This window comes from Leptonotus elevatus, chromosome 2 (assembly GCF_054856555.1).
Source record: "Leptonotus elevatus isolate MCC_2025b chromosome 2, RoL_Lele_1.0, whole genome shotgun sequence".
NCBI lineage: Eukaryota > Metazoa > Chordata > Actinopteri > Syngnathiformes > Syngnathidae > Leptonotus > Leptonotus elevatus.
The window spans coordinates 26,095,412-26,122,957 of NC_141240.1; the positions used below are offsets into that span (position 1 = coordinate 26,095,412).

General features: G+C 40.1%; 3 protein-coding genes and 1 long non-coding RNA gene across 10 annotated transcripts in view; 1 reads left to right on the forward strand and 3 right to left on the reverse strand.

The window, feature by feature from the left end:
- Positions 1 to 1,364: 1,364 nt before the first annotated feature.
- Positions 1,365 to 4,890, reverse strand: szrd1 (SUZ RNA binding domain containing 1). Its single transcript, XM_086067905.1, has 4 exons — positions 4,669 to 4,890; positions 3,527 to 3,576; positions 2,246 to 2,515; positions 1,365 to 1,996 (listed from the first exon to the last, which is right to left on the reverse strand). The coding sequence occupies exons 1-4, from the start codon at positions 4,714 to 4,716 to the stop codon at positions 1,885 to 1,887; spliced, it is 480 nt and encodes a 159-aa protein (XP_085924031.1). The 5' UTR covers positions 4,717 to 4,890; the 3' UTR covers positions 1,365 to 1,884.
- Positions 2,752 to 26,448, forward strand: LOC147179362 (uncharacterized). Of its 4 annotated transcripts, none has more exons than XR_015094031.1 (10): positions 2,752 to 4,270; positions 8,608 to 8,740; positions 8,953 to 9,115; positions 9,503 to 9,625; positions 10,999 to 11,082; positions 11,684 to 11,851; positions 19,073 to 19,277; positions 22,744 to 22,916; positions 23,008 to 23,841; positions 26,041 to 26,448. It is a non-coding gene; the product is annotated as an uncharacterized LOC147179362 (long non-coding RNA). The 4 variants fall into 4 exon arrangements; XR_015094029.1 differs by having other exon boundaries at positions 9,510 to 9,625; XR_015094032.1 differs by having other exon boundaries at positions 2,752 to 4,033; positions 9,510 to 9,625.
- LOC147179363 (protein-glutamine gamma-glutamyltransferase 2-like) lies at positions 7,246 to 17,055 on the reverse strand. Its single transcript, XM_086067904.1, has 15 exons — positions 16,996 to 17,055; positions 13,816 to 14,001; positions 13,482 to 13,715; positions 12,348 to 12,466; positions 12,147 to 12,275; positions 11,669 to 11,837; positions 10,937 to 11,069; positions 10,744 to 10,847; positions 9,865 to 9,953; positions 9,456 to 9,609; positions 9,276 to 9,364; positions 8,991 to 9,174; positions 8,594 to 8,754; positions 7,915 to 8,051; positions 7,246 to 7,644 (listed from the first exon to the last, which is right to left on the reverse strand). Exons 1-15 carry the CDS (start codon positions 17,003 to 17,005, stop codon positions 7,479 to 7,481), a joined length of 2,064 nt encoding a protein of 687 aa, XP_085924030.1. The 5' UTR covers positions 17,006 to 17,055; the 3' UTR covers positions 7,246 to 7,478.
- The window catches only part of LOC147179364 (puratrophin-1-like), a 58,434-nt gene continuing 48,773 nt past the window's right edge, over positions 17,886 to 27,546 (reverse strand). For 3 of the 4 annotated variants that reach the window (XM_086067897.1, XM_086067896.1, XM_086067898.1), the window contains exons 14-24: positions 26,039 to 26,464; positions 25,451 to 25,700; positions 24,243 to 24,332; positions 23,560 to 23,823; positions 23,258 to 23,428; positions 22,982 to 23,159; positions 22,762 to 22,878; positions 20,740 to 20,973; positions 20,414 to 20,640; positions 20,229 to 20,283; positions 17,886 to 19,161 (exon numbers count right to left, since the gene is read on the reverse strand). In XM_086067897.1, coding sequence (XP_085924023.1) covers positions 20,248 to 20,283; positions 20,414 to 20,640; positions 20,740 to 20,973; positions 22,762 to 22,878; positions 22,982 to 23,159; positions 23,258 to 23,428; positions 23,560 to 23,823; positions 24,243 to 24,332; positions 25,451 to 25,700; positions 26,039 to 26,464 — 1,993 coding nt within the window. In that variant the 3' untranslated portion in view covers positions 17,886 to 19,161; positions 20,229 to 20,247. Of the gene's footprint in view, positions 19,162 to 20,228; positions 20,284 to 20,413; positions 20,641 to 20,739; positions 20,974 to 22,761; positions 22,879 to 22,981; positions 23,160 to 23,257; positions 23,429 to 23,559; positions 23,824 to 24,242; positions 24,333 to 25,450; positions 25,701 to 26,038; positions 26,465 to 27,546 lie in introns of those variants that run through there. The other variant, XM_086067899.1, reaches the window with a different exon arrangement.

The following is a 27,546-nucleotide window of genomic DNA, read 5'->3' on the forward strand; positions in this document are numbered from 1 at the left end:
CACCCCCAGAAAGAAGTGATACAGGCGGAATTGGACCTTTCCGTCGATGGCTTGTACCACAAAATATGGCTTTCTTGAAGTCTACGTGAACAACAACTGAAACGTGGGTGTGGGTGAAGAACTTGAAACCTCAACATCATTCCTCGGCTAACTGGTGACTTGCTTTCTGCTCTCTGGATCATGTTTGAATACATCCTCCTCTTTCACAGCAGTGTCAGAATTCCAGCAGTGACCTTTTGCACAAGGAGTCACGTAAACATTTCAAACAAACAGCCACCATGTTGGCATAAGTCCATGCTAAAAAAAAAAAGAAGAAGGAAATACAATCCTTTAACCCATTAAAGCCGGGAGCGCCGCAGCACTCTTTCTTCTCCCCTTAAAGCCAGGAGAGCAAATACATTTATTTTAACTAATTCTTGGTCTCTTAGCCAATGAAATGCCATGAGAATATACACGAGAGGGTGACGTGGGCTTTGTAGCATGTCCTGGAATTTTATTTAAGCATTTATGGCTGACGCAGATTCGCTGGAATTAAAATGAAATAAATAAATGATGCAATTAACGACGGCACGGGAGGAATTTGAATCAGTGTAACGAGTCGACAGTGACATAGTTAAGAAATATATTTGTACGATGAGGATGTTGAAAATTTGGTAGCTTTGTAACTGAATTGACAATGAACAATTACCACTCGATCCCCCGAGGTTATTACAATTGCGCTCCAGTGTTGAAGGTAAATATACCCGCAGATGCGACTGTAGTTTATTTTTTTATTGAAGGTTTATAAAAAACGTAGGTTTGTGTGACCACCACAGGTGTACGCTCTGAATTTTTTTGAAATTATGTTTCAATCTGCTTCAGGAGCTGAGATATCAATTATTTAGTAGGCTTTACAATATTGTTGCATTTCCAGGAAAATTTCAGGTTTTCGGCATAGGTTTCAGAGGCATGTTTTGGCAGACGCTTTAGGCCTTAATGGATTCATTCTAGAGACATTTTGAAAGAGTTGACTTTTTGCATGTTGCACTGGAGAAGGGATGGCCATGGTTGCTAAAAGCAAAGAAAACTCGTATGTGCAAAGTAAGTCGGGGTAACCTGATTTCCATCTTTGTTCTTAGGTTAAAATACTGCTGACGTTGCTCTTGTGTATATTTAAAAGGCAGAAAAGTTACTTAAAAAGTGAACGTCAAGCCCACTTTACTCGAAGCGCTTACTTTTAAACAAAGATGGTATAGTCCAACGAGAAATGCCGGCAACAAAAAACAACCAAATAAAGCAGAAACAAAAATGGTTCAAAACAAATAGCGACGAGCTCATAAGGGTTGCGCTGAAAAAGCTACATTGCAACACGACAAGATGATCAATTTTGCATCCCAAAAACAATGGCTATATTTCACATGATTTATGAATCTGGAGGGCTGGCAAGTCCTCTAAAGAATGGATTTATGTAAAAACATCCAAGCAGAAAAACCTTTGCAATAATCCAAAAATTGGGAGGGGAAAAAAAGAGCAAAAGGTAAAAAGTTGGTGATCGAACGTGAAAGATTTAAAAAAGCACAACTATAAAGTGACGTCTTGACTATTATTGCTGGGGGATGGCACTCACTGCACCTCTTCTTTGCTAGTCTTTGCTTGGAGAGGTGGAGTGAGGTGTTCCATATAAAGGGATCGTCACAGTGAGTCCAGGCGTTCATAGTCACAGTGTCAAGATGGAAGTATGGAGGGCTTGGGGGTGGGGTTATTGGGGGAAATATTTCTTCCTGTAGAGGCGGTGACATCCCACCCCGGTGGGTAGAAAGTTTGGAGCAGTGTTGTTTGTCTGCTCCCTTGCACCCCCACCAAAAACCCAAGCTCACTCTCCTTCCGGTGGCCCCTAGGTCCAATTTATCTGTGCTGTCGGAACCCTTGGGTGCCGTCGGGGCTGGTTGGCTGTCGGACCGCATGATTATTGGATCTGGTGTCCTCTGAAGGCAACGTTGAGTTGATGCGACCGGCCCTGGAGGAAAAACAACAGGAGCTGAATGTTTCCATGCACGGGTCAACATTTTGTGATGTTTTGGGAGCACAGATCACAAATAGCACGAGTAGACCAGAATGTGGTTGCCAACCTTTTTCACCTCAAAATCCAATTCGGGAATTCAGTTTGACAACAGATTGTAGTTGGTATGAACTTCAACTAATAGTTTTGTTTTATAAAGATGTCTACATATGTCTTTGTAGTACAGTTTGCCTAATGGACATTTACCTGTCTGCGCCGTTCTTATCTTGGGCCGTCTCCTCCGGACAGGCGCTCCCCAAAATTCTCTTCCGGGCCTCGGCGTACTCCGCCTCGCGCTGTGCCAGTGACTTGACCTGGGGCGTGGGCCTGTTCTGGTTCAGGGGGGACCCCAGCGACCCGTTGTTTGCAGGCCGCTTCAAGATGCGAATCTGAGGCGGAGGCGCGGCCGGTAGAGAGTCGTCCTGGATGACCATGGCCGTCTTCAGTGGTGAAGAACAATGGTGGTTACTTGACTCTCTGAAAACGGCAGTCGGCAAATTGAAACTGTGAGGCACGCGGTCTTGACAAAATTCTGGTGTTGGAGCAGCATACTCCAAATTATTTACAAAAAAAATGCATAGAAACTGTTAACATCTTTTTTGAAAGATATTTAAATATATTACTTATACATTGCAAGTCTAAGTGAAAATTCCACTCTCATAACGTGTTTAACATGATGGGGGGGGGGAGACACTGGCCAAGTAGAGATTTCAAGTACTGTCATAAAAATTACCTTAACTAAAATTGCTCAGGTTCCTAATTATGAACGACAATTAGGGCTGGGTCGTTATTGATTTTATCAATTGATTCAAATTTGTCAAAAACATTTTGGGCAGATAAAATGTGCCTCTGCTGTCATGCACAGTTCTATTTATTGACATGGCTGCAAACAGTGGCGCTTGTTTACAAGAGCAGTAAGTGTTTCCAACTTGTCCTCAACAACAGTGACTATTTTTTCAACATTGCAACTTCAATTCCTGATAAGAAGCATAATGTGAGCGGAATAATTTTCACATTGTTAACAATAAGGAGGGAAGGTACACAGTGTCAACCACGCTGTACATTTGCCAACACATTGTGCCCATTTATATAACACATCGCAAAAGCCATGATTTATCAACATGTTGGAAACTCATAACTGCAGATATGTGCATCCAAGTAGCCCAAGGGCTCACCTTGTTTTCTGGGTTAGGCCACATGATGTTTGCAAGGCGAGCCCAAGAGCATAAACTGCCTGCCTCTATGGATGGCTGAAAATGGGTGGATTAATCTTAATTATTATTACATTAACACAATATGAATCTGAATACCATGTTTAGACTAGTGGGGGCACATAAAACATATTGCAAAAAACATTTGTGGCGAGCAAACTAGATATTTTATTTTAAAGGCACAGCTCCCAGCCCAATACAATTTAAGAAATAGTTGGAAATTACATTTATATCACTTTAACCCAACTTAAAAAGAAAAAAAGTTTGATCATCTTACTTTTCTCTCTGGCTGATTCTTAGTTTCTCCTCTAACCGCTTTTCCATTTCCTGTGGAAGGGAAATGCACATATGAATTGATGTAAACAAATTGGTCCAATGGGGAATTTGATTACAGAGAGAAAGAAAAAAGTGTGTGAAGGGTATCGGGCAAGTATTGGAATGGAAGGAAAGCAGGGTTGAGTTACAAGCTATTTATACACTAGTTACACTGGGGCAGCTGTCAAGTCATGAAAGCGCTCAGCTTGCTAACATTAACCACATTATACCGTCATTAGGCAGAGAGTTGTGTTATTTTTCGGTGACAATTGGAATATGCGAGGAAAAATGACGAACGACACAGCGCCGACGGCTAGCTACTTCCGGCTAGCAGCGCCTCCTCAGGCCGCGTTGGTGACGTCATAAATTGGCGCTAAGCTAACTTCGAGTGCAAACTTGATCACTAGGGACCGTCGTGAAATGGCCAACTTGGCCACTTTCCAGCGGAACACTGTCAGTCGTCAAATTTGTAAGATTAAGTTGGTTTAAAAAGTAACTTATACAAGAAACGCAGCTAAAATGCAAACACAATGAATTGGCTGTTGTGAAAAGTTGGAACCGCGCCGAATAAAACGGAGCTAAATGGCCGAATGCGTGTGCCCGTGTCGTGACAATTACAATTATGAAGCCTTGATTTTGCGCGTGTGCAACACATGTGTAAGTAAAATTAGAAGTCGTATCGGCGAGAGGAGCATCCGCCTAAAAGGTAAGCCGACACCAGCCGGTGACTACATTCGATTTTTCATGCCAGCCATAGCCGAATTAGCATTAGCTAAAGCTGAAGAACGGAAACTATGTCACTGAAATAGGCTCACACGATACACGGACCACTTCGAGATAAGTTACTAACTTATACTTACTCTTACAAAATAAACCATTAGCTTGTCGAGCCCGTTTGGGTACGGCCGTGCTAACTCGCCAACCGCTCAGCGTTAGCTTGCTAACTTTGCCGCTGCTAACGCTAGCACGAGCCACATTGTTGGCCCGCGGGACTCGGGACACACAACGAGCTTTCCAAGTATGTCTCGCAAGCAGGCCGAATTCAAGTCGCTGGCATGACGGTAGCGTACAAATCGATGTCAGGGTTGGGTTGGGTTGCTTTACCCCGTTGTCGGCCGCTTCCTCCCAACTTTCCGCGACCTCCTCATCCATGTTTCATGTTGCTGGAGACACGCTGCTCGGCGGCTGCTCTACAGCCGGGTCCGCCTCTCTTGCCCACAGGCACGTCAGCGTGACGGCTTCCCCCAGCGTGGTGAAACCACCCCGCTCCACCCCACTGCCGATTGTTGCTGTGCGTACGGTGGTTCCTCCGTTTACGCCTTTCTCGCAGGGGTTTCGCGGTTAGGAACACGCAATGAGGGGCGTTTCTATCCCCAGATAATGAAGGACCGGGGGGGCTGGAAGATCTTTTTTTGTAAAAGTTTTTACACCAAAAAAGCTTGAGCCTCACAAACATAAAAGTTTCAATCCCAATTTTTCTAGATTTTTTTTTTAATCATGCAGTTCAATGTCTCATTGTACTGAAATGAAAGTCATGGTATTGTTCTATAGACAAAACAATTTTTAAGCTTTTGCCTCGTTTACGTAGCCAACTTGTTGGCTGGTTAAACACACTTGTGCCATTTCTTTCTACAGTGGAAATGCGTATCTTTAGTTTGTGCAATTTCAAGCTAATCATTGAACATGAACTGCTTGAATTTCAATTTAAAAAATTGGGGTTCTCTAAAATGTCGGAATGCTAGTCTATTGTATAAATAATAGGGGCTTAATAAAAGCCAATTTGAATCGTTCAAAACAAATTGATTGTCATTATTTTAAAATGTACTTTCCTTGAATCATATCACTCTCGAGATATGTGTTAAATTGTACTTTAGAAGAGATGCACACCAGGTAAAAATCTATTTGATTTTGCTTATTATTTGTTCAGGTTTTGAAGAGCTTTTACATGTTGGTACATATTCATAAAAGATACAGCCGTACCATATGGAATCGTACTCCCACTGAATCAAACCTAACTGAATCGCTCCACTTCAAAAAGTGTCCCATCCTTGAACCGTATCGTACCCCAGGTAGGGGAGACCGGGGCTAGTTGTATCACTTTTTATACTTTTAAATATTTCTTGGAATCAATACATCATATAGAAACTAAATGTATACCAGATGAAAGACCAAAGTCTTAGGTATATTTTTTGTATTCATGTCATTTTCATACTTTGTGTCAGTGCAGATTTATAAGCCATCAAATAGAGGGAGTGTACATCAACATGTGACATGATGTCCCATTAGATTTTGCAACTAAATAAAACAAGGACAAAATTATCCTTGTTCTCCTGTTCTTATGTTTTTACAGCCAGAGAAATAGTTTATTATTGATCTTGAAAATGTACCATAGTCATTGAGCAAACTTTAACAAAGTATTATGAAATTAGGAACTGCTGGCATATAGGTCATAGCTCTTGGCCTCAAATGCCTGTTTTGCTTCGCTTAAACTGGAAATTTGAGATACAATTGTTTCAAAATATATGATGTTGAAAATGTTTACTTTGGGTTGTGCAAAACAGATAACTGGCACTCATCTCAGCTCACAATATGCTATTCTCTTTTCAGATAGGACACAACCCCTGACTATTAATATGAAAACTAATATTCCACTTTTTCGTTGCGCCCTCTGGTGGAGAAGAAAATGTCACAATTTACCCGTGATACAACTCGCTCCGGTCTCCCTACAGTATCAAGATATGTATGGAATTGTCATTTATTGGAGTCACACCCCTAATAAATAACTTAAAAAAACAATTACATGGTCAAAATCTTAGTAAACAAAAAAGGAATGGAAAGCAATAAATTAAATATTCATTGCATCTGAGTGATGAGGTCACTTCATTTTGTTGAATTTTTTTTTTTACAAGCCTCCTCGTTGGGGCGCCATTAACGAATCCTGACGTGTTATTGAAGAAGCAAAATCAACTTTACGGTGATGACATACTGTTGTCTACATGCATATTCACAATATTTGGCCTCTGATTTTAACCCAACACAGAAAACACACAGTTAGTGGCACACACTGGAGTGTTTAGTTTTCAAGAAGAACAGTTCATAAACTATTGACATACAATATTCAAACAGTTTTTCTCAACCCAAAGTTGGCAAGTATGCTGAAAGCACATTTAGGTGTAGTGAATTACAGTTTTCCCATCTACTGGACAAAAACTGTCAGCAATTTCTATATAGAGTAAATATTGAGATGTCTAATTCTTGGTATTGTTTTTTTTTTTTAAATCAAGTAGCGCACCAAAGTCGAAAACGAGGCAAATTAAGCAAACATGTCACAATATTTTTGAGTGGTTTGGAGTGTTGAGAATCCTCCTTGTTTTGGTTTTTAGATTGACAGTTTCTATTTAGGCAGGTCTGAGTTTTGGGGTTTAAATTAGCATGTTCTCCCCATGCGAATTATCTGCAGGTACAAAAGCTTCTTTCTACATAAAAAATGCATGATAGGTTCATTACTTATTCAATTAAAGACTAAATTGCCCATGTGAGTGGTTGTTTATCTATAATGTGATTATAGTCCAGGCGCCAGGTGTACCCCACCTCTCACCCAACATCAATGGGATAGGCTCTAGTTCACCCGCGATCATAATGAGGACAGATTCTTTAGAAAATGGATGGATTTAGTTTTTTATTTTGCCAAGCAAGTAAAGTTCAATATAATCAAATGTTTAACTTAATTGGTAACCAATACTGCTACAAAATCACCAAACATGATAATTTAATGGAATCAAATCAAGGAAATTTATCCAGTCAACCTGTGTTATGAATTGCTTTATATGAGGGTAGGTCAAATCAAAGTAAGCAACGGGAAATCCCCCATGTCTGACAAAGTATGACATCCAAAGGAAATTGGGAGTGTGGGATTATATGCGTGGTGTGTCGCCTCCCTTCACCACAACACTGATAGAGCTCTTGATGTTCTGCAATTTGTCACTGTCAAAACTGACCAGCAGCACGCTGGAGCCAGCCGTGGTAGGAGTGAACACGGCGGTGGCTGTGGCTTTCCGTTTGGGGCCCACACGTCCGATCCTGTGAGAAGAACATAAGAAGATTAAGACATCCATTTTCTATAGCAACTACACTACTGTACTCTACACTGGTCAACAGTCAATCACAAGGCACATCAAACCAATCATTCACATTCACATTCATATTCACACCTATGGACAATTTAGAGTCTTCAATTATCCTAGCATGCATGATTTGGAGGGGGCCGTGTCAAATGCTGTTGCTCTTTAGGTTTCCCAGCCCCTCATTGAATGTTTTTGTAAACAGTAAAAAGTTAGAACCAATACATACTTGATTGTTATGGGCTTGCCATCAACGAGGCCAGCCCCCCCAATGGCGAAGCTGCAATCGTGGAGCGCCTCCGGCAATGGGTTTAGCATGGTCAGCCTCACTGACACTGGTCGCTTCACCTTGGCTTCTCCTAGCAGCTGCACAGGCACATTTCATGAAAGGATAATGCTACAGAAAATAAAGATATTACGTCTGTAAGTACTCTAATCTTTATGTTTTGATAGAAGAATGTCAGAGACCTTTTATTTAGACCACTGATCTCGCTCAGTTCCTTAGATCTCAATATTAGACTTGGCAGAGGCTACTTTTGTTGAATTCCAGGTGGAATTCTTTCATTAAAAGAAATATACAAGTTTCCTCATGTAAACATAATTAATCATCATTTATACAAGTATTTAAGGCAAAGTGTTAAATGTCTGAAGTCCTTGTTTATGTTTAACACATTTAAAACATAAATCATGCTGTTTCTACTAAGTACTGTCCCAAATGTTCTCTAATTTCGGTACTGTAAATGTTTAGGATCGTATGCCGAGAAACGTCTCTAGGGAGTAGTAATATGGCGGCCTCGCGGCTTCAAAAGTCTTGGCCTATCGGCTATCCAGTAATATATACAGATCAGTGATTCAGACACATGGACGCTGTTTGAAATTATGTCCCATCTCATATTTCAACATCATACCTTGATTTCTACAGGTGGCTCATCCAGCACAATTGTCTTCTCAGCCTTGTGGTAGTCGATGCTTTGTTTGTCGATGGTGATGGCTGACAACTGAATGAGTCGATCGGATGTGATCACCGATCCATAAGTGGAGTACTCCAGCTTAAGGTACAGTCGTCTCTCTAAAAAACACCATCAGCCAAATTCGCATCTAAAATTAATTCAAATATAGATGACTACCATACTTTTTTTCTTTTCTTTTTTTTTTTTACTTTGATTTCAAATCATTTTAATGGGATGGGAAAGAATGAAAAGTATTTTTATGATGCCAGTACAATATTATTTGAACGACTGGGGCACTAATAAGCAATTTTCCACAGTGTGTGTACATTGTAGTTGTGGTTGAGGAGGTTGTCACCTTCTCCAGTGGGCACCTCCACCCTTTCTGAGGCAAATCCACAGCTCCCTCCTCGCCCGCCGTTGTAACCCACAGCTTTGGCAAAGAAGAGGAGCGTACACTTCTTTGTCACCATGCAATTGTTGGTGAGGACGGCGTACACCTCAAAATCTGAACCCACGATCATATTTTCTGCCAGCTTGATCTTCAATACAAAGGGCAACAATTACATTCTTCAGTGAGCATTGCATGCGTTTGGATCACGGCAGGAAGCCAAAGACAACTTGCAGTTGATGTTTGGTTAACCTTGAGATGGAGGCCCGGTCCCTCTCCTCGCTGTTGCAGCTTGTTGTGGTGCTGCGCCTTCTCGTATACCTCCCGCTCCTCTTTGGAACCTGAAGCATCAGGAGACAGAATTCGTAGTCGACAATTGACATAGTTGCTAATCAAAGCCCATATGAAGAGACAAAGAAGATATGCGTTTACCTTCAGGATATTTGTACTCATCTGTGATGTCCTGTCTCTCATCTGAGCCAACAGCTTTGGTGCTGATGAAGCGTCCGACGGATTTCGTCGATCCGCTGAACTTGACAAACTCTCCGTTCGACAGACGCACCAAGTCCACCACGTCGGCATTGACCTGACGCAACACCCAGGTACACCATGTTGTCATTTTTCCCCGCCAAACTCAAATTACGATACTTACTTGGTAGGTGAGGTTATGCATGCTCACAAACCATGAATGAATATAATTAAAGCTTAACCACTCACATACGATTAAACATTTTTTTTACAATCTGGTGTTGATCCATATTAGGATTGGTTGAGCTCGTCACTTAACAATGTATTATTATTCTTTCCAATGAATGATGTCATCACTAAACCATCAACTCACCTCAGCAAAAATAAAAGGAGCGTCATACTTTTTGGTGAGCTCTCCTTCCTTAATGGCCCTCAGTGCAGCTGGTCCACAACAGTAAACACCTGACAACATATACAAGTTGAACTTAAAAAGATTCATGTGTTCATTCAGACATTCGTATGACGACAGTGTTGTATTTGTGTTTCAATTGTGTGATTACAAGTAGACAAAGTACACTCACGACAATTAACGTGATCCACAACAACACCTGTCTTAATGATTCTGCCTTTACAAAGATAATAAATGAAACTTTTTACATAACATCTATTATTGTTTGTATTGTGCATCATCCTGAGAACTGACAATAAAATGTCAATAAAAACCGAGCAATTGAATCAAACTTGCCAGCAAGATGAATTCTCGCGGTATTTGTGAGTTTACAAACTTTGGAGAATACATCTTGTCCATCCAGACGAATGGATGCTGCAATTAATTATGTTCTCGCAGAATTACTCACGGTTTCCTAGTTGAATTTGAACAGAAAAGTTTCGTGCATTTTTATCTGGTAAAGATGCTCCCCCCACCTCCCTCACTAAAACGAGACGGAAGACGAGATTTTTATCTGTTGCCTTGATTGGTCAAAACAAATTGTGCAAAAATGCCGCATCGTCTAATCAGCTCGATGTATTTGTACAGCAAGTCCCGCCTTTCCCGAACGGGTCTGCCTAGTGAAGAACCAGATTGATAATGTGAAGAACTTTCTCGAGTGAATCACAATTATCAATCTGGCTGGCGAGGTTACAATTGAATATTGGTAAAGACAGAATTTTTGGTACAGCTCTTGTTTTGGATGGCATTAGATTGTGTAGGTGTACCTAATGTTGTGGCCGCTATATGAAAATTCAAGTTCACCGTCACTCTTCTCCTGTGGAGTCGGATCGCTGGTTTGCCAACCTTCAAACTCCTTCCCCAAATCCGGACGGGTCATCCAGCTGTCCACCCAAACATGGAAGTTCCTGCACATATGAGTTAACGATCAACGTTAATATTGATCATCATCATCATCATCATCATCATCATCATGGCCGGACTAACTGTTACTCACCAGATTGAATCCCCATCTGAAAGACTTTCCCCATCCTCATCATAAAGGTTTTCTATGATCAGGTTGGCGTTGCTGTCGTGTGCCGAACCAAAGTTGGTGACCACCCGACAAGGGATGCCCAGGGCGCGAGACACTGGGGGAAGCAGGTAAACATTGAATACTGTCTTTACTGTGTGTGTGTGTGTGTGTGTGTGTGTGTGTGTGTGTGTGTGTGTGTGTGTGTGTGTGTGTGTGTGTGTGTGTGTGTGTGTGTGTGCGTGTGTGTGTGTGTGTGTGTTGCTTTTCATTTGATGGATGGAGTGTAAAATGAGATCGTCATGCTGTATAATGGGAATAATATGATTGCATATCACGTGTCTTACAGTCATAGAATCACCTCTCAAAAATAAGATTGAAAAAATAAAAACGTGCTGTCCAATAGCATTATTATTATTATTATTAATTTTTCACTTAGTACATTATTTATTTTCATGTCTGGCTCAAAGTCAGCCGAGATAGCTGGTTCCTATGCCTGCCATCTTAAAAGTTTGCAGTGGTTAAAAAAAAAAGTCACATATATTCAAAAAAGGTTAACGGATTACAAGTCATCAATATTGCTGCTTTTCCTTCACGTATGGGAGGGACCACATTGAAATTGAGCGAACAGAAAGGCTTTGTGCAATTATTACTTCAGCTAACCATCATTGATCAACATTAATGACAATTATTTGCAAGGTTTTACCGATCCTCTACCTGTGCATCCGACAGCAGCAAACACCCAACACTGTCCAAAGCGAACCGGGCCGCTCTCCGCCCACTGGCGCAGGATGTCCCCGGTCCCGACCCAGCGGCCGGGATGAACGCCGCCACTAAAGTCATGCCACTCTCCCACCAGCACCCCGTTGTCGTCATTACTGTTGATCTGAGGCGACAAATGTGAGTGTGAATTCTTGTTTGTCTGTGATTGAGTCCACGGGGACAGGCGCCAGTTCACCTGCGACCCTAATGACGACAAGGATGGATGGATGCTTTTTGAAACTGAAATTGGTCTTTGTCTTTCCATTTTCTATGGTGCTTGTCCTCATTAGGGTGAAGCATACTGCTAATTTATTTGTGTTCATATCATAATGTGTAGAAAAAAAAGAATTGTTCTTAAAATTGATTTTTGATGTCTATAGCCGTCAATGGCGCTAAATGAGTAAAAGCCTCATTCCTTTGCCTTACTACCTACCATGGCACTGAGGACCCGGGTCACGTAGATAGGATTTCTCCTGGCCGAGCAGTCTTGATCGGCGTCCATCACAAATTTCGGGTTGTCGTCCAGGATCTTCAGACAGATGTCCAGAATTCCTGCATCAAACTGCACACACAGCAAATGCAATGATCGTCAATAACATGAGTGATTTATGTTTTTTTTCTTGAGCGCACACACCTGTCCGAAGTTCCACGGTGTGCCTTTGATGCGCTTGTGCGTGCCTCTGTAGATCTGCCCATGCTGCGCCAAAACATACTCTTGCCTCTTGGACTCGCCGCGCATGTAAACGGCGTCATCTGCAGGAGTAAAAAAAATACATATACATTATGTATATATATATATATATATGTATATATGTGTGTGTGTGTATATATATATATATATGTATATATGTGTCGGGCAATTATTATTTTTTTATATCTGTTCTAAATGTACTATAAAATATTTGTTTTCAATGTTTTAATACTCTTATCAACATAAAAGTGAACAAAAATGTAACTAACTAATAGAAATATGGCTGCATCTTTTAGTCATTGATACAGTAATTTCATAAAAATTCATTACATTTAGTAAAAAAAAAAAAGTACTGTACTGTAAAAAAATGAACGTGCTATTGTTTTGTGTTGGTCATTTTTCCGCCACTAGATGGCATAATTGCATTTGTAAGACATTAGTTACAGCTCAATGCATTTTTATTTTCATATTAAGAGCTGTCTAATCTTTAACATGAAGTCACTTGTGAAATTCTGCACATTTTTAAAATTCGAAAATACAACTTGACCGCAGTCTCCACAAATATATGCATTATTATTAAATTTAGTACTGCTAAATTTTGACGTAGATGTGTCTACTGCATTGTGACTGGAATTCTCCCAGTAGAGGCTTTCCAAGTAAGGGGCGGTCATTAATCATGCGGAATTTCTTTTTTTTTGTGGTGTTAAAGGAACATTAAATTAACTCAAAATTAATGCACTCATTTTGACACCGCTAATGTATATATATAAATATTAGGGGTGTGCCAAAAAAATCGATTCTAATAAGAATCAACATTTTTATTTAGTATGACTCAGAATCGATTTTAAATGTCCCAAAACATATTTTATTAAAATTATTTGATACTGTCTTGCCCTTGTTTGTGTGTGCCTTTATTGGGAGCGCTGTTCATGTTGTACCCGATTTGGCCACTTAGGGGCAGTGTGGTTCTGATACACTGTATATATATATATATATATATATATATATATATATATATATATATAATTTCTTTGTCTTTTTTTGTCAAACATGAAGACAAATAAAAAAGGAACTGACTTGGACACCAAGCGTTAAAGAGCAAAGTGAATTGCCCTAAGGTGGTCTTCTGCCCGTGGTGGTCTAGTGTCAGCGAGTAGAGCCCAACGGGGGCGTTGGGGGAGGACATTATGGTGACGGAGACTTTGTTGCCATCGTGATCATGAGTGGCCGAGGCACTCCACTCGCTGTCCACTGTGGAGTCGCTGAGCGGGAAGGAAACCTTGGTGTCTGATTCTCTTTTGGGCAGCGGACCTGCAGGGTCAACATATAAAATCTAAATCAAGACACACGCATGCACACGTCTTCTGGCGGCGGCGGCGGCAGGCGGCGGCGGCCGGGTTTGCTTTCGGACCGGTGTGGACAATGAAGTTGAGGCCGGCGTCGTGCGCTTTGAGCGTCTTGCTGCCGGGTCTCAAGTGGACAAAGATGGTGAAGGTTCGTCCCCGTCGGACGATCAGACGCTGGTCAGCAAACAGATCCGTGTGATGGCTGCTTTTGTTGCCGCCGATGTTCAGGTCACAGCGCTCGATAGCCAAAACTGACACAAACGCATGACCACAACATATAGTCACGCTACAGTCTTTCTTGATGATGTAACTCAAAATGAATTATGACGTCTACAAAAGCATTTTAAACTCTCGAGGTTCCAAGCATGTTTGTTTTCGTGAAGGGTCTATAATAACGACAACCAATTAATTCCCGACTGAATACGTATACATACTGCAGAGTTCTGGTTCGACAGCTACGCCTATTCTAGCCTTAGCGGAGATGACGTAGACCCAACAACAGAACTTTCCTAGAACCAATTTTATGCAATCTTTCAAAGTGAAAGTGTGAAGTTGTCTTCATCTGGTTGGTCCAGACGTGACGTGTCGTTGTTGCGCAGAAGATGGGCTGCTTGACGTTGGTGTCATACGCTTGTGGGTTTTGGTGTGCAAGGATCTGGGTTCTAGTTCACAAAGTAGGTTTAGTGAGAACTCTGGTTCAAGAAACCCTGAAATGTAGGAAACTCTGCCTTTTCCGTTTCAGAAAGGGAGGTCATTGAAACCAGAGAAAAAGAGGTCATTTAAGCTCTCGGTCAGTTACCGTAGCAACATGCTCCATGAACCAAGCCTGCTCGGTTGCAGGTTTTCCGAAATGAACCTCAAGGTTTTCTCTGTCCCCGCCTCCTTTCGGCCACATTTCCTCATTCATAAAGTCCGCTGCGGCGAGATTTTGCGTAAATACGCCTATAGTCTATAGCAGGGGTGCTCAAGTTGGGTCCTGGATACAGCCTGTTTTCCATGTTTCCCTCCTGCAGCACAGCTGCATCTAATGATCAGCTCATCAGCAAGCTTTGCAGAAGCCTGATAACGATCCTGATCATGAATCAGGTGTGTTAGTGGAGAGAAACATGGAAAACAGGCTGGATGGGGGGCTCTCGAGGACCCAACTTGAGCACCCCTGGTCTATAGCATAAAGTCCACTTTTGTCACGAACACGGCATGTCCTTTGGACAATGACCCTATTGATGAAGGTGCCGTATTACTGCGCAGGCAATTAAATATTCGTCATGAGATTGTTATCAGACCGCACGTAGATAGTGGTTGGCTTCAAACAAAGTTGTTTAACTTGTCTGATGTAAATACCACAAAATAAAAGTTAGAATTCTCAACTTTTTTCTCATATGAAATAATTGAGTAAGTCACTATTTTTGTTGTTGTGTGCAAATCATCTCCTCGTGATGCGTTTTGTGTTTCCTGAAAAACCTGAACAAATGATTTAGGCGATTATTTTAGAAGGCGTCGATATTCTGCTTTTAATCTGAAACCCAAATGTCTTCACTAGTAATTAGTAAATAGAATCGACCTTCCTGTTCCAATACTTTTGCAGGGATTTTTTTTCTTCAATTTTCTTGTAAGATAACAGCATACAAGCACTTTACTTTTATCTCACAATATTGTAAAGATGCAACTAATGATTATTGTAATAATTGATTAGTTTGTTGATGATTGATGAATTGGATTCAAATAACCCTAACCCTTGAATTTCCATCCTTTTATCCCAAAACAAGGCATCATTTCTGATTGGCAATGTAGAAATTGCACAAACATAGTAATTAAAAGTCACGTCCTGGTTTGGTTCGTATTATGTCAAAAAATTGCAAAAAAAATGTTGATGATAATTTTCCGAAGTGTAAGCAGATGTTTGCAAATGTTTTATTTTGATTCAACACAGATCATCCGAAATCTGAGAATATTTACTGCCGAGAGGCTAAACTTGAGTAAATTGAAATGATTGAAGGATTCATTGGTTATCAAAATAATTATCAATTTGTTTGATAGATGATTAATTGTCAGTTAATCAATAAATTGTTGCACTTCCACTTTTGTTTCATAACTCATTCACTGCCATTGACGGCTATAAATGTCACACAATTATTTAAACTATTTCTATTAGTTTTACTCCCCCCAGACCTCCACACACACTTTTGTTAACAAGAGTATGAAAACAGATTTTTTTTATTGTACATTTAGAACATATATAACATTTGTGATTAATTGTGAGTTAACTATTGAAGTCATGCGATTAATTACGATTAGAATTGTAATCGCCTGATGCTCCAATTTTTTAAAATCTTTTCTTCTTCTTTTTAATTCATTCATTGCCATTGACGACCATAAACGTCAAAAATTCATTTAAACTATTTCTATTAAAGCCTAGAATTTTTTTACTGTACATTTAGAACAGATATAAAATTTGTGATTAATCGTGAGTTAACGAGTGAAGTCATTCGATTAATTACAATTAAAACATTGAATTGCCTGACGAGATGATTATTAAAAATTAGGGGCGTCAGGCGATTAAAAGTTTAATCGTAATTCATCGCATGACTTCACTATTTAACTCACGATTAATCATACATTTTATATCTGTTCTAAATGTACAATAAGGTCTAGGTTTTCATACTCTTGTTAACAAAAGTGGGAAAACAATTTAAACTATTAGAAATTGTTCAAATTTTCTTTTTTTTATGTTTATAACCGTCAATGGCAGTGAATGAGTTCATTCTTGCAACCTTCAAATTTTTTTCCCTCCACTTCTAAAACGTAACGTTTTTCTTAAAATATTCTCACTTCTGACACTTTCATGTGAATGTCAAACATCACTGGAATATGAACGCTTGTCTCTCTCGATACGCAACGTAGAAACAAAAGAAAAACGCATTTTGATACACAGTGTGAGTGTTTGTCTCTCAGTATTCACACAAATGGCATTACATCTTTTCTTATCTTTTAAATAAATGCACGTCTCAGCATTTTGATACCACAAAATTACTTTGCCAACCGCACATCTTTTTTAGCATACACAAACCCTGCCATTAACATCCGATATCTTGAGTTGTGAAAGCGTCTCTCAGCATTCCCACAAATATTAATTCATGACTGTTTCCCAAAATAAAAGTCACAGATACCCCGTAAAGCGACTGTGCCGTCCCTACTGTAAAATGAATAAGTAAATAACAAAGTAAAGCATGCTTCTTATAGCTTACCTTGACTCATGATTGCAGTGACACTCGAGGTGTGTGTGTTCGTGTGTGTGTGTGTGTGATGTGCCTGGACGGAGCAATGTGACAGCTCCTGGTCCTGGTTAGTATTTGAAGCCAAGTGAAACCAGAGTGGGCTGTTCTCTTCTGACCTCATCTGCTCATAATTCTGTTTTTAGTTGGAAGGCCACACAGGCTTGGATGGCTTCCTCTTTCTGTTTCTCTTTTGGAGGGACATTGCTTTCTACCCAAGTCCATTTGGCGCGAGGCATTTTTACAATCATATTAAACAATAATAGTGGCGAAATGATGTCAATTTCATTTGTTCCACCAGTTTCCACCACTGAAATGAATGGAACACCCCCCCCCCTACAAACAAAGAAATTGTGCATTTTTCCCCCCAATAAAATATTCTACACTCTACAATACTAGTAGCATCATACAATGATAAAAATGATAAAGAATTAAAAAGCCAGTATTGTTAGTTGTTCTTCTCAGAGGATAAAGAACATACGCCTGTGAGTATCGTTTTATAGCGTATGTCTACATGCTCTAGTCTGCGCTTAAAAGCTACCACAATAGGGCACCAGTATTTTAATAGGTTTGGCGCGAGGCATTTTTACTTTTCTAAAATTATTTTTATTTTTTTTTCAGGCAAACTGCTTATTCTGAATTCAGTGAGTTAAGTTCACTGCCACCAAATGGAGCAAAAAAAAAAAGTCAGGTGACTTGTATTTTAAGGCACCACTGTATTAAAAAATGTTTTTTTTGTACATATGAAAAAAAAAAAACATGTTCGTAGGTGTGTGAAGCTTCATGCTTCAAATGTCAGCCTTTATTTTGTCACAAATTTATGTTATTCACTATTTATACAATGTGACAGCATGACATTTATTTGTAGTTATATTTATTATCAATGACAGACAAATGACATCTAAGAAATCAACATGTTTTGCTAACAGCACACAACTTTATTGGTACCAAAACAACAAGTGAACTGACTGAACATTTAAAAACAACAACACTGACTCATCTTGTGTAAACACCTTGAGAAAGAAAATATGATTTAAAAAAAAGTTTGCATTGTCACAGGAAATATCAACAGTAACCAATACGTGTTTGACCAGACAAAAAAAAAAGGAAATCGTAGTGACCTTCTTTTTTTTTTTGTCATTTCAATTTTCAACTCAGTGTCCATTGTCTTGTTTCTGTGCATTGATTGAATGACGCAGCGCTTCAAATCCACACACTGTGGTCTTCCCTTTGGTAAATAATTCACACACGCACACACACAAAAATGACATCAAATACAACATTGGCATATTATGGAGAAAGAACAAAATCACGTCAATCAATTCACGACTCATCGGTACATACACATTGTATGTACATTGTGTCCATTAAGCACAGCAGGTGCTGGTGGGCTTTTCCTGGAGTTTCGCAAATGTCATTTATGTCTGTGGAATTAATACAATCAAACAATAAACACATTAGGCTCCGGCATAAAATAAAAAATCGAATGCGCTTGCGCAGGTGGTCCTCACTTTAGCAATTGTTCGAAATGGTGCAAAAGGAAGGAACTCATTTGCATAAGAACACGGCACAAGAATTGCACATTTACTAACCTACTGGTTTTCCATTTGCGTGTTTCATATTCACGGCCGAGAAGTGTTGTTCATGCAAATATTTACTCAAATTGTGATGTCATGCTTTAAGCATAGCTTTTGACTTAAGCTACTTAAAAATGCAGTTTACATTGTACGAATGGAAATATGTAAAGCGAGGACCGACCCCCTACCAGATGTGACTTATCAGTGAATTTGCCCATCAACGTAAAAGAAAATATAAACCATAAAGCACAAATTTCAAATGTTAAATTGAATTATTTCAAACATTTTGGATTGTCTTGCATCTTGTTTGTATTCTATGAAAAAAAGCTTGAGTGGTGAGGTTAAAACCTCGAAATAAACAACCATGCCACTAAATGCTGACTGAGTGTGTGTGTGTGTGTGTGTGTTGTGGTGTGTGTGTGTGTGCGTGCGTGCGTGCGTGCGTGCGTGCGTGGCCACATCATGTCCAAAAGTTACATTACATGGAAAGAACCAAGTGATAATAATAACAGATTGATCAGGTGGAGCAGAAGACGGCAGACGGACGATGAGGCGCAGACGTCTGCAAAAAACGAGAAGAAACAAAGCAAATGTGTCAATCTCGGGTCACGTCACATGACTACAAATGCCACGACGAGCACAACGTGGTGCATCCGCTTCAAGTCTGACTATGATGGGGTAAGTTGAAGAAAACGAACGGTCTCATGCCACAAAATGATTTATAATCATTGATGTCATTTGATCAAGTTTTGTTTGGAAATGAGAAGGATGCCCTTTTTTTAATTTGTGATTTGGAGTCAGCAGTTTTCTCATTAATATTCAAAAAGATTCAGTATGTAAATAAGCTTTGCTCCACGCTGTTCTCCTTCAATTGATGTGACTTGACTTTGTGTCATTTTTCTTGAATTATTGTGACTTTTTTTCCTCAGTTTTTATCGACAAATGACATCATCCTTCTCACATTAGGCCGAGGAACTTTTTCAGCTTTTCTTCATAGGCCGTTTAACCACTTAAATCCAACATCAGTTCCGCCCAATATGACCTTTGACCCTTCCCAATGAACACGTCACTCAATTTACACACTTTACTCTGCATTTACATTTTTGCACACAAAAATACAGATTTTTTTTTTATTTCACTCATTTGCTCCCAAAATTGTATTTTTATGTTTTTCATGCTAGAGCATAAAGAAGGTTTGGATGCAGCCTCAGAACTGAAGAGAACGGTTGAAGCAAAGGTAGTTATAAAAAAAAAACGGCCAGCAGGTGGCAGCAAAGTATAAGAGATCAACCAGGGCCATGTTGCAAAAAAACTTATATTTTTCCCACGGTTTTAAACAGATTTGTGAATAATAATGACACTTAGCTATATTCTAATGCTAATTGTTGCTAACATAGATAGATAGATATATACTTTTTTTTCCTGGTGAAAAAAGAAACAAATCTTTCTTTTGGTAGTTTTTATAGCAATAGAAAATAATATTCTGTGGGCCTTGCAAAATCAGTCAAAATCCAGTAAAACAGTCGGGAGCGAAGGGGGTTGCTTCAGTGGAAATGGCTTGGAGTGAATGAGTTAAGTACAATGATATTGCAGTTGTATTAACATCAACAATTTAGACAAGAGGCTTACCTTGTCCTGGGAATTCAGTTTAAACCACGGTTGATTTTCCTATTGAAATTTCTCCCTATAATGCAAAAACAGATATTTGTAACAAGAATGAAATCCAAGCAGGCCTCATAGTTCGTCCAAAAAAGTAAGACTGGAGGAGTTTTGCAGTGAATAACGGAGGATAGCTTCTGAACAAAACAAAGTACCTGAGTATTATCCAGGTGTGGAGGCTTGGCTTTTACATTTGCATTCTTCCTGTTGACCGCTGGCGAGCTATTCATCTGACACAGTGATGTGCGGACGCGAGGACTGTGGGAGGCCAGCGAGGACGAGTCGGCAACGTCCCCGCCCAGGGCCGACAGACAACTGCACTCCGAGTCGCTCAAGAACACGTTGCCGCTCTCCTCCGATGAATCTCCCGCGTCCGCCAAGTCTGAAAGATAAATCAAGTCATAAGCTCAAGTTTGTTCAACTCAGACTAAACTCTAAAAACACAGTTTTAAATCTCTGAGGTGGTTTCTGTCAAACGTACTCGACGGCCGACGGTTTGTCTTCCAGCGTTCACGGTCGTGACGAGCGTTGACCTCCTTGTCCGGTACGCCGTCGGGGGCGGGGCCAGCGGCCGGGTGTCCGAGGTAGCCGGCGGGCGAGAGCGAGCCGCGTCCCGACGACGAAGAAGACGATTGGCTGAGGGTGGTGGAGGCGGAGCCGATGGAGTGCGGGCGAGCGTGTTCTAGAGGCCTGTGTGAACAGCACGCCACAGGGACTGACAACACACACGCATGCAGCGGCTCAGTCACTTGGGGAGACATGTTTTGCATTAAGACATCACGTGAAGATTTATTTTCACAATTTGTAGCAGTTGCCAGGCATTGGTGAAAATATTGCAAGGATCTTTGTCTTGTTGAAATGAGCTCATTTTGGGAGGGCGGCCCCCCCGTCTCATGCAAGTGAGTGGCTCTAACCCCTGCCTCATATATTGCTGGGCCAATGGCGAGGCCAGTTTTCATAACCATGGAAACCAGGGGTGTACGGTGCACCAAAATAAAAAAATAAAAGCGAAAAAATATATATATTAATTGAAATAAAAACAAACAAAATCATTTAAATATATAAATAAATAAAAGTAAAACAAACAATAAAAGCAAAAATAAAACTGATATAAAAATATATATAATTAAACAATTAAATTCAAAACATATAAATTGAAATAAAAACAAACAAAAAAAATGCAATACATAAATAAAAGTAAAAATTAAAAAAATAAATATAACATTAAATGTGGAAATAAATATAAAATTTGATTTCAATATCAGTTATAAATACAAAAATAAACATGATTCAAAAAATAAATCTAAATGTACAAATAAAAGTGAAAATAAATACACAAATATATACATTTAAATATTAATCATTTAATAATAAAAAGAATACACAAATGAACATGATTAAAAAATAAATATACAAATAAAAGTGGAAATAAATATATAAATAAATTTAAATATCAATAATAAAAAAATAAAAATGATCTACTTTCATATTTATTTCATGCTGCAGACAATGTCAGCATGAATGATGAGGGGGCGGTCCTAAGTATTTCTCCTGGTTGTAAAATGGGGGAAAGTAATAATTAAATAGCACCGCATCAGCCCCCAAAGACTTTGGCCCACTGGGCATCTGCCCTTTATGCCAGATGGCCAGTCGAGCCCTGATGTCAAATAATGATGGAAGTGGCCGCAGACCTACAATGAGTTTGAGACCACTGAAATCTACTTGATCACCAATAATATTGAGTCCAAATGTATAAAAGTATTGTTGAATGGGGCCTGCTATCCTCTCTCTCAACAACTACTGCCACGCCCACAAAAGTATTTTTTTTCTGTTACTTGTTATTTTAACTCATGCACTGCCATTGACGGCTATAGGCGTCAAAAATTAATTTGAACTATTTCTATTAGTTTCACATTTTTTCCATTTTTGTTAACAAGAGTATGAAAACCTAGAATTTTTTTAATTGTACATTTAGAACAGATATACAATTTGTGATTAATCGTGAGTTAACTATTGAAGTCATGCGATTAATTACAATAAAAAAATTTAATCGCCTGACGCAAATTAAAGAAAAAAAAGAAAAGATGATTAAAAATTAGGGGCGTCAGGCGATTAAATTTTTTAATCGTAATCAATCGCATGATTTCACTCGTTAACTGACGATAAATCCAAAATTTGATATCTGTTCTAAATGTACAATAATTTTCTTCTAGGTTTCATACTCTTGTTAACAAAAGTGGATTTTTTTTTAAAACTAATAGAAATAGTTCAAATGAATTTTTGACGTCTATAGCCGTCAATGGCAGTGAATGAGTTAAGGTACAATTAGTACCTAGTATGACTTTGGTTCTTGTCCCAAATACCTCGAGCATTCCTTCCATATATATTTTCAGATACCGAATTTGAGTTAGGAACGACGTCATGGACAGCTTAGAGAATGGCCTTCCATGCCTGGTGGTGACCACAATAAATGTTCTGTATGCAGAACGTTCCCGGCTCTTACCTCTGCCAGGCAGGATGCCGCCGACGTCCCGATCGCAGATGGCACCTTCGCTGGGCTGAATGTCCAAAAATGTTTTGTGGCCGAGTCCCATGAACACTCGCTCCTGCAGCCTCAGTTCTGCGACGTACAAGATGGATGGATGCAAGAAAAGACGGGTAGATTGATAGAGGAATGTATGGACATGTTATCCTTAAGACAGTCTGCACTATTCAGTTGATACCTCTACTGTGATTGGCCTGATTCCAGAGAATCTTCTCCAGGTCGTTGGTCCAGGCTTTCTTCATCTCCATGCTGCTGGCCTTCAGAGTGTAGGTGTCCTCGCTCTTCCTCCTGCGGAACCAAATTTCAAAGCTCAGGCCACTCACGCCGGCGTCGTGGGTCATCCCGATGTCACTGGTCTGGGCAGAAGACACAACGCAAAGGGACACATTCACACTATTTTTGAGTGTATTTGTCCCATCCAACGAGACAATAGGAACAAGTCGGTGGTCCAAACCTTAAAGGACTGTTTGTAAACATAAACTTCATTTCCAACTTCTGTCTTCTTGGTCTTGCTGAAGAGAATGAGATGCTCAAAGAGGAAGATGCGGCGGAGGCATTTCTTCTTCCGAAAGAAAACGGTGAACTCATCCTGCCGAAGGAGCCGACCTTGCTCTTTTAAGTTCACCTGCCAGCAAAGAAGAGAAAGACTGGCTACCTCCATCTTGGTTGGAAGTGTTTCGCTGCTTGCACATTTTTTGTGTGTCTAAAAAGAGTTTGAACGTGTTTAAACCACGTGGGGGGAGGTAAAACTATTACATCACAATCCTGGATTGCATCCATGGTGAGCAGATCGTTGCCGTGACGCATCTGAAAGCGAACCAGGTCAGCGGCAGCCCGGATGTCGGCCCGCTCCCGATCGCGGACACCCGCGGCGTCATCGTCGGTGATGTCTCGTGGCCAGCAGGAGGCCGCCAGAGCCAGCATGTCCTGCAGAAGGAGGCTGTACTTGCTGATCCTCTGGATGGGCCTCAGCAGATAAGAGGACAGATCCATCTTGTCCTCAAGCTCCTGCTGCTTCTTCTGTGAAGAGATGGAGACGTGAGTGTGCGCAACTTCAACTGCTTCGTGGCAAGTCTCGGAAATGCTGTAGCTTTTCCATGCAAAAACTTATGCGACCTAAAAAACAACAAAAAACAAATTAGATCCTTTGTGTAGAGGCCCTTGTGTCAAGAACCACAAACACTCAAAACGTAAAAGATTTTTTAAAAAGTTCTCTAAAAATCCTCACATGTGGTACGTAGGGTTGTGGTCATGTGAGTTGCACACCCATAGATGACAAATCAGATGATTTGGTTTCCTAAGCTTCTTTTGTGTGCGTGTGTGTGTTTTTTTGTGGCTTTCTCTTCATGTGCTTAAACCACAAAAATAAAGAAACCAGACCATTTGCAAAACTAAATGGCTACATCTCACTCATAGGTTTTGATTAGACATAAAATGACCTTGAAGATGTCATGGCGACGATGCAATATCAGGGAGTCTGACTGAGGTTTGTTCTTGCTGTAGAGTGCATAAAGGCCAAAACTGTCACTCTGCGGAGAGAAACAAATGCACAATGTCATCAAGATCCTGATTTGATATATACTTAAAAACATGATAGATGAATCCTTATCATCATAAATGAGTGCAAAATGAGGGTGAGATATCAATATTTCATCAACATGAATTGATCAATTGCAAAGAATTGATGGCTGAAAAAAATTAAGTGCAGTACTATGCTGCAACCAGCAGAGGTGCTGTTGATTCATTTTCATCTAGTTGTGCGATATAAAGAAGACCAACATGACTTCAGCTAAGGGAAGTTGCACTACATCCAAGGGCACCTTAAAAAAAAGTCATGATGATTGTATAGCTCACTGATTACTTTTCCCAATTAATTGATCAAGGAAATGCAGTTGAATATCCAGCTATAATAGTTAAAATTTTTATTACATGGGCAATTTAAAATCTTCAACTAAGCTACTTTTTTTTTTTAACATGGGCTAAAACAGGAATACCAAAAGAAAACACAAGCAGGCAAAGAGAGACAAAACATTACTGTATATATCACAATATCCAGTGGCAAGGCAACATTCCCCAGGGGCCCTAAGAAAAAAGATTGGGGGCCCCAGCGGCCATTCCTATCATACATAGTGCGTCATTTTAAAATTGAAAAGTGAGCCAGGAAACGGCAAAATAAAATTACAAATCGCAGGGTCGTTAAAAAATAAAAAATAAAAAAATCTTACTATATACATGGTAATTTTTTTATAAATAATAAAAGCCTTATTATACATGATCATTTTTTGATAAAAAAAAAACTTACTGTGCATGGTCATTTTTTAATGAAAAAAATAAAGCCTTACTACATGGTCATTTAAATAGAAAAAACGAGCTGTCGTTTTTTCTCTTAATAAAAGCTTTACTGCTATTCATGATAATTTATGAAAAAATATTAAAATAATCAACTTTTTTTTGTTTTTGTTTGTTCTTTAAGAAAGAAACCCCACTTGACACACTGCTAATGTGAAGGATATGTGGTTGGTGTCAAATCTGTTGGCTCTGTGGGGGCCCCTGCTGGCTAAGGGGCCCCAAGCAATTGCCTGCCTTGCCCATTGGCAAGCTACGCGTCTGACAATATCAATGTACAGTAGAGTGTGCACTATCATACGTTTCTGAGAAAACAACGGGCCACCATAGCAGGATTTCCGTGACAGGCCTCCAGCTCGGGCAGGAAGTAGTGGCTGTGGAAATCATGAAGCTTCTGCAGGTTCCCGAAGATAACGGCACGCTTGCCCCTGAGGTCCTGGGGGATGTCGAATCTGTCCAGCAGGGGCAGGTAGTGAGTCAGGATGTAGCCCAGCGAGCGGACGTACTCCCGCTCTGTGAATAGGAGTTCCTCCAGGACACGCTGCAACCTCCTGGGAACATGAAGAAAGGAAATGTTTAAATGACGTACACTGTAGAACAAATTGCCAAAACCACAGAGCTTCTATTTGTTTTCAACTGTTAGCTACGAGTCAGGAGCTCTCTGAAGTGATTCTGAGAATATTTATGAATGCAACCCTTTATGATGAGCGTCCGTTGAGAATCCCAACAAGAAATCAAAAGAAAAATGATAAAGGAAAAAAAAAATCTGAACAATATTACCTGTAGAACTTCAATGTAAGCTTGGAGACAAAGAAAATTAGAAATGTCAAACAGAATTGTGCATTCATCCCTCACTAACACCACTTCAATATCAACTTCATCCACTTACAGAGCATTGTTGGCGCCCTCTTGTGGCCTTTCCGAACAAAACGTCCCTTCACCCCTCCCAGTGGGCAGGCTGGAGGGTTTGCAGAGATAATCCCGGCCATCCTCCGCAGCAACCCGATTGCAGGAGCCCTCGGAGCAGAAGCTTCCGTGGCGGGAGAGCTGAAACTTCTGAGCCTCTTGGAGGATCCGACAAGATGGCTGACCGTGGTGGGAGCAGGAAGACGATGGTCTAACCTGCTCCTCTAGAGGTGCGGAAGACCTGCACGCCTCTATCACTGTCAAGGATGAATCATGGGACTTGGTTCGCAGACCTCGTCCCCACGGGAACCACTGGCAGCCGACGGTGTGAGATTGTGAGAGAGCGGCGGCGTCACGGTCAATTCTTGTCCTGTTTCTCTTTGTCTCACGTTCCGCTTTCCTTGTTGACCTATTTGGGGAATAAAATGAATGCAAATGTCCTCAGCAGGATGATATTTGTTTCATTTTTGTCGCCCCCCCCCCCCAAATAAATAAATAAATAAATAAATATATATATATATATATATATATATATATATATATATATTGACAATAATATGTTCTATGCAGCCCCACCAGTCTAAATACGGTATTCTGGTTAATATTGTGTTAGTGGAATATGAGTTAAGAAGCAAAATCCAGCAATTTTGAAGGATATCAGAAGGCGGCCATTTTGCCACTTGCTGTCGACTGAAGATGACATCACAGTTAGGTAACAACCAATCACAGCTCAGCTTCAGAAAACAGGTGAACTGTGATTGGTTGTTGCCTGATCCCTGAGCAACTATGATGTTATCTTCATTTGACAGCAGGTGGCAAAATGGCTGCCCCTGACCATGACCATGAATAAAAACAGCTGAATTATGCTGCCTAACTCATCATTGCTATGAAAAACTCATGTCCATTTTTTAAAAAACGTTTTGGGGATGTCTACATTCAATTTCATTCCATAAACATAAAAATGTGAAATAAAATAAAATGAAAAAAAAAGACAAAAATGAATTATTAATCAGAAAGTCATGTTTATACTAGAGATATTGTCAAGAAATGTTTAAGGTTGACTTCCCCTTTCAAATAGTATGGCGGCACGGTCTGTGTGTGCAAATTAAATCATTTAAACCAGTAGTTTTCAACCGCGGTCCTCGAGTACCCCTATCCAGCTTTTTTTCCATGTCTCCTTCAGTCAACACAGGTGTTTCAAACGACCAGCTAATCAGCAAGCTCTGCATGAAGCCTGATAACGATCCTCAGCTGTGTCAGCTGAGAGAGATATGGAAAACAGGCTGGATAGGGGTACTTAAGGACCAGGGTTGAGAACCACTGATTTAAACCATGATTCTAGTAAAGTAGGTTCTAGTGTACATGAAATGAAACTAGTGTAAAAAAAAATTCAATATGGGAGGAGGAGGCCGAGAAATCGAGAAAAAAGCACAGGAAAAATAAGTTAGCGCCACACAGGAAGTCCAGTGCAGAGATGCAAACCCTAAACCT

Excerpts from the sequence above, each read along its gene's own strand:
- szrd1 (XM_086067905.1), bottom strand. The coding sequence starts at position 4,716 with ATGGATGAGGAGGTCGCGGAAAGTTGGGAGGAAGCGGCCGACAACGGG. Across the intron at positions 2,516-3,526 it reads AGAATCAGCCAGAGAGAAAA|AGAGTCAAGTAACCACCATT; the intron begins GTAAGATGATCA and ends TGCCGTTTTCAG. Across the intron at positions 1,997-2,245 it reads GATAAGAACGGCGCAGACAG|GGCCGGTCGCATCAACTCAA; the intron begins GTAAATGTCCAT and ends TTTTTCCTCCAG.
- LOC147179363 (XM_086067904.1), bottom strand. Across the intron at positions 10,848-10,936 it reads TCAGATGGGGATTCAATCTG|GAACTTCCATGTTTGGGTGG; the intron begins GTGAGTAACAGT and ends TCATATGTGCAG. Across the intron at positions 9,365-9,455 it reads TGAGTACAAATATCCTGAAG|GTTCCAAAGAGGAGCGGGAG; the intron begins GTAAACGCATAT and ends CTGATGCTTCAG.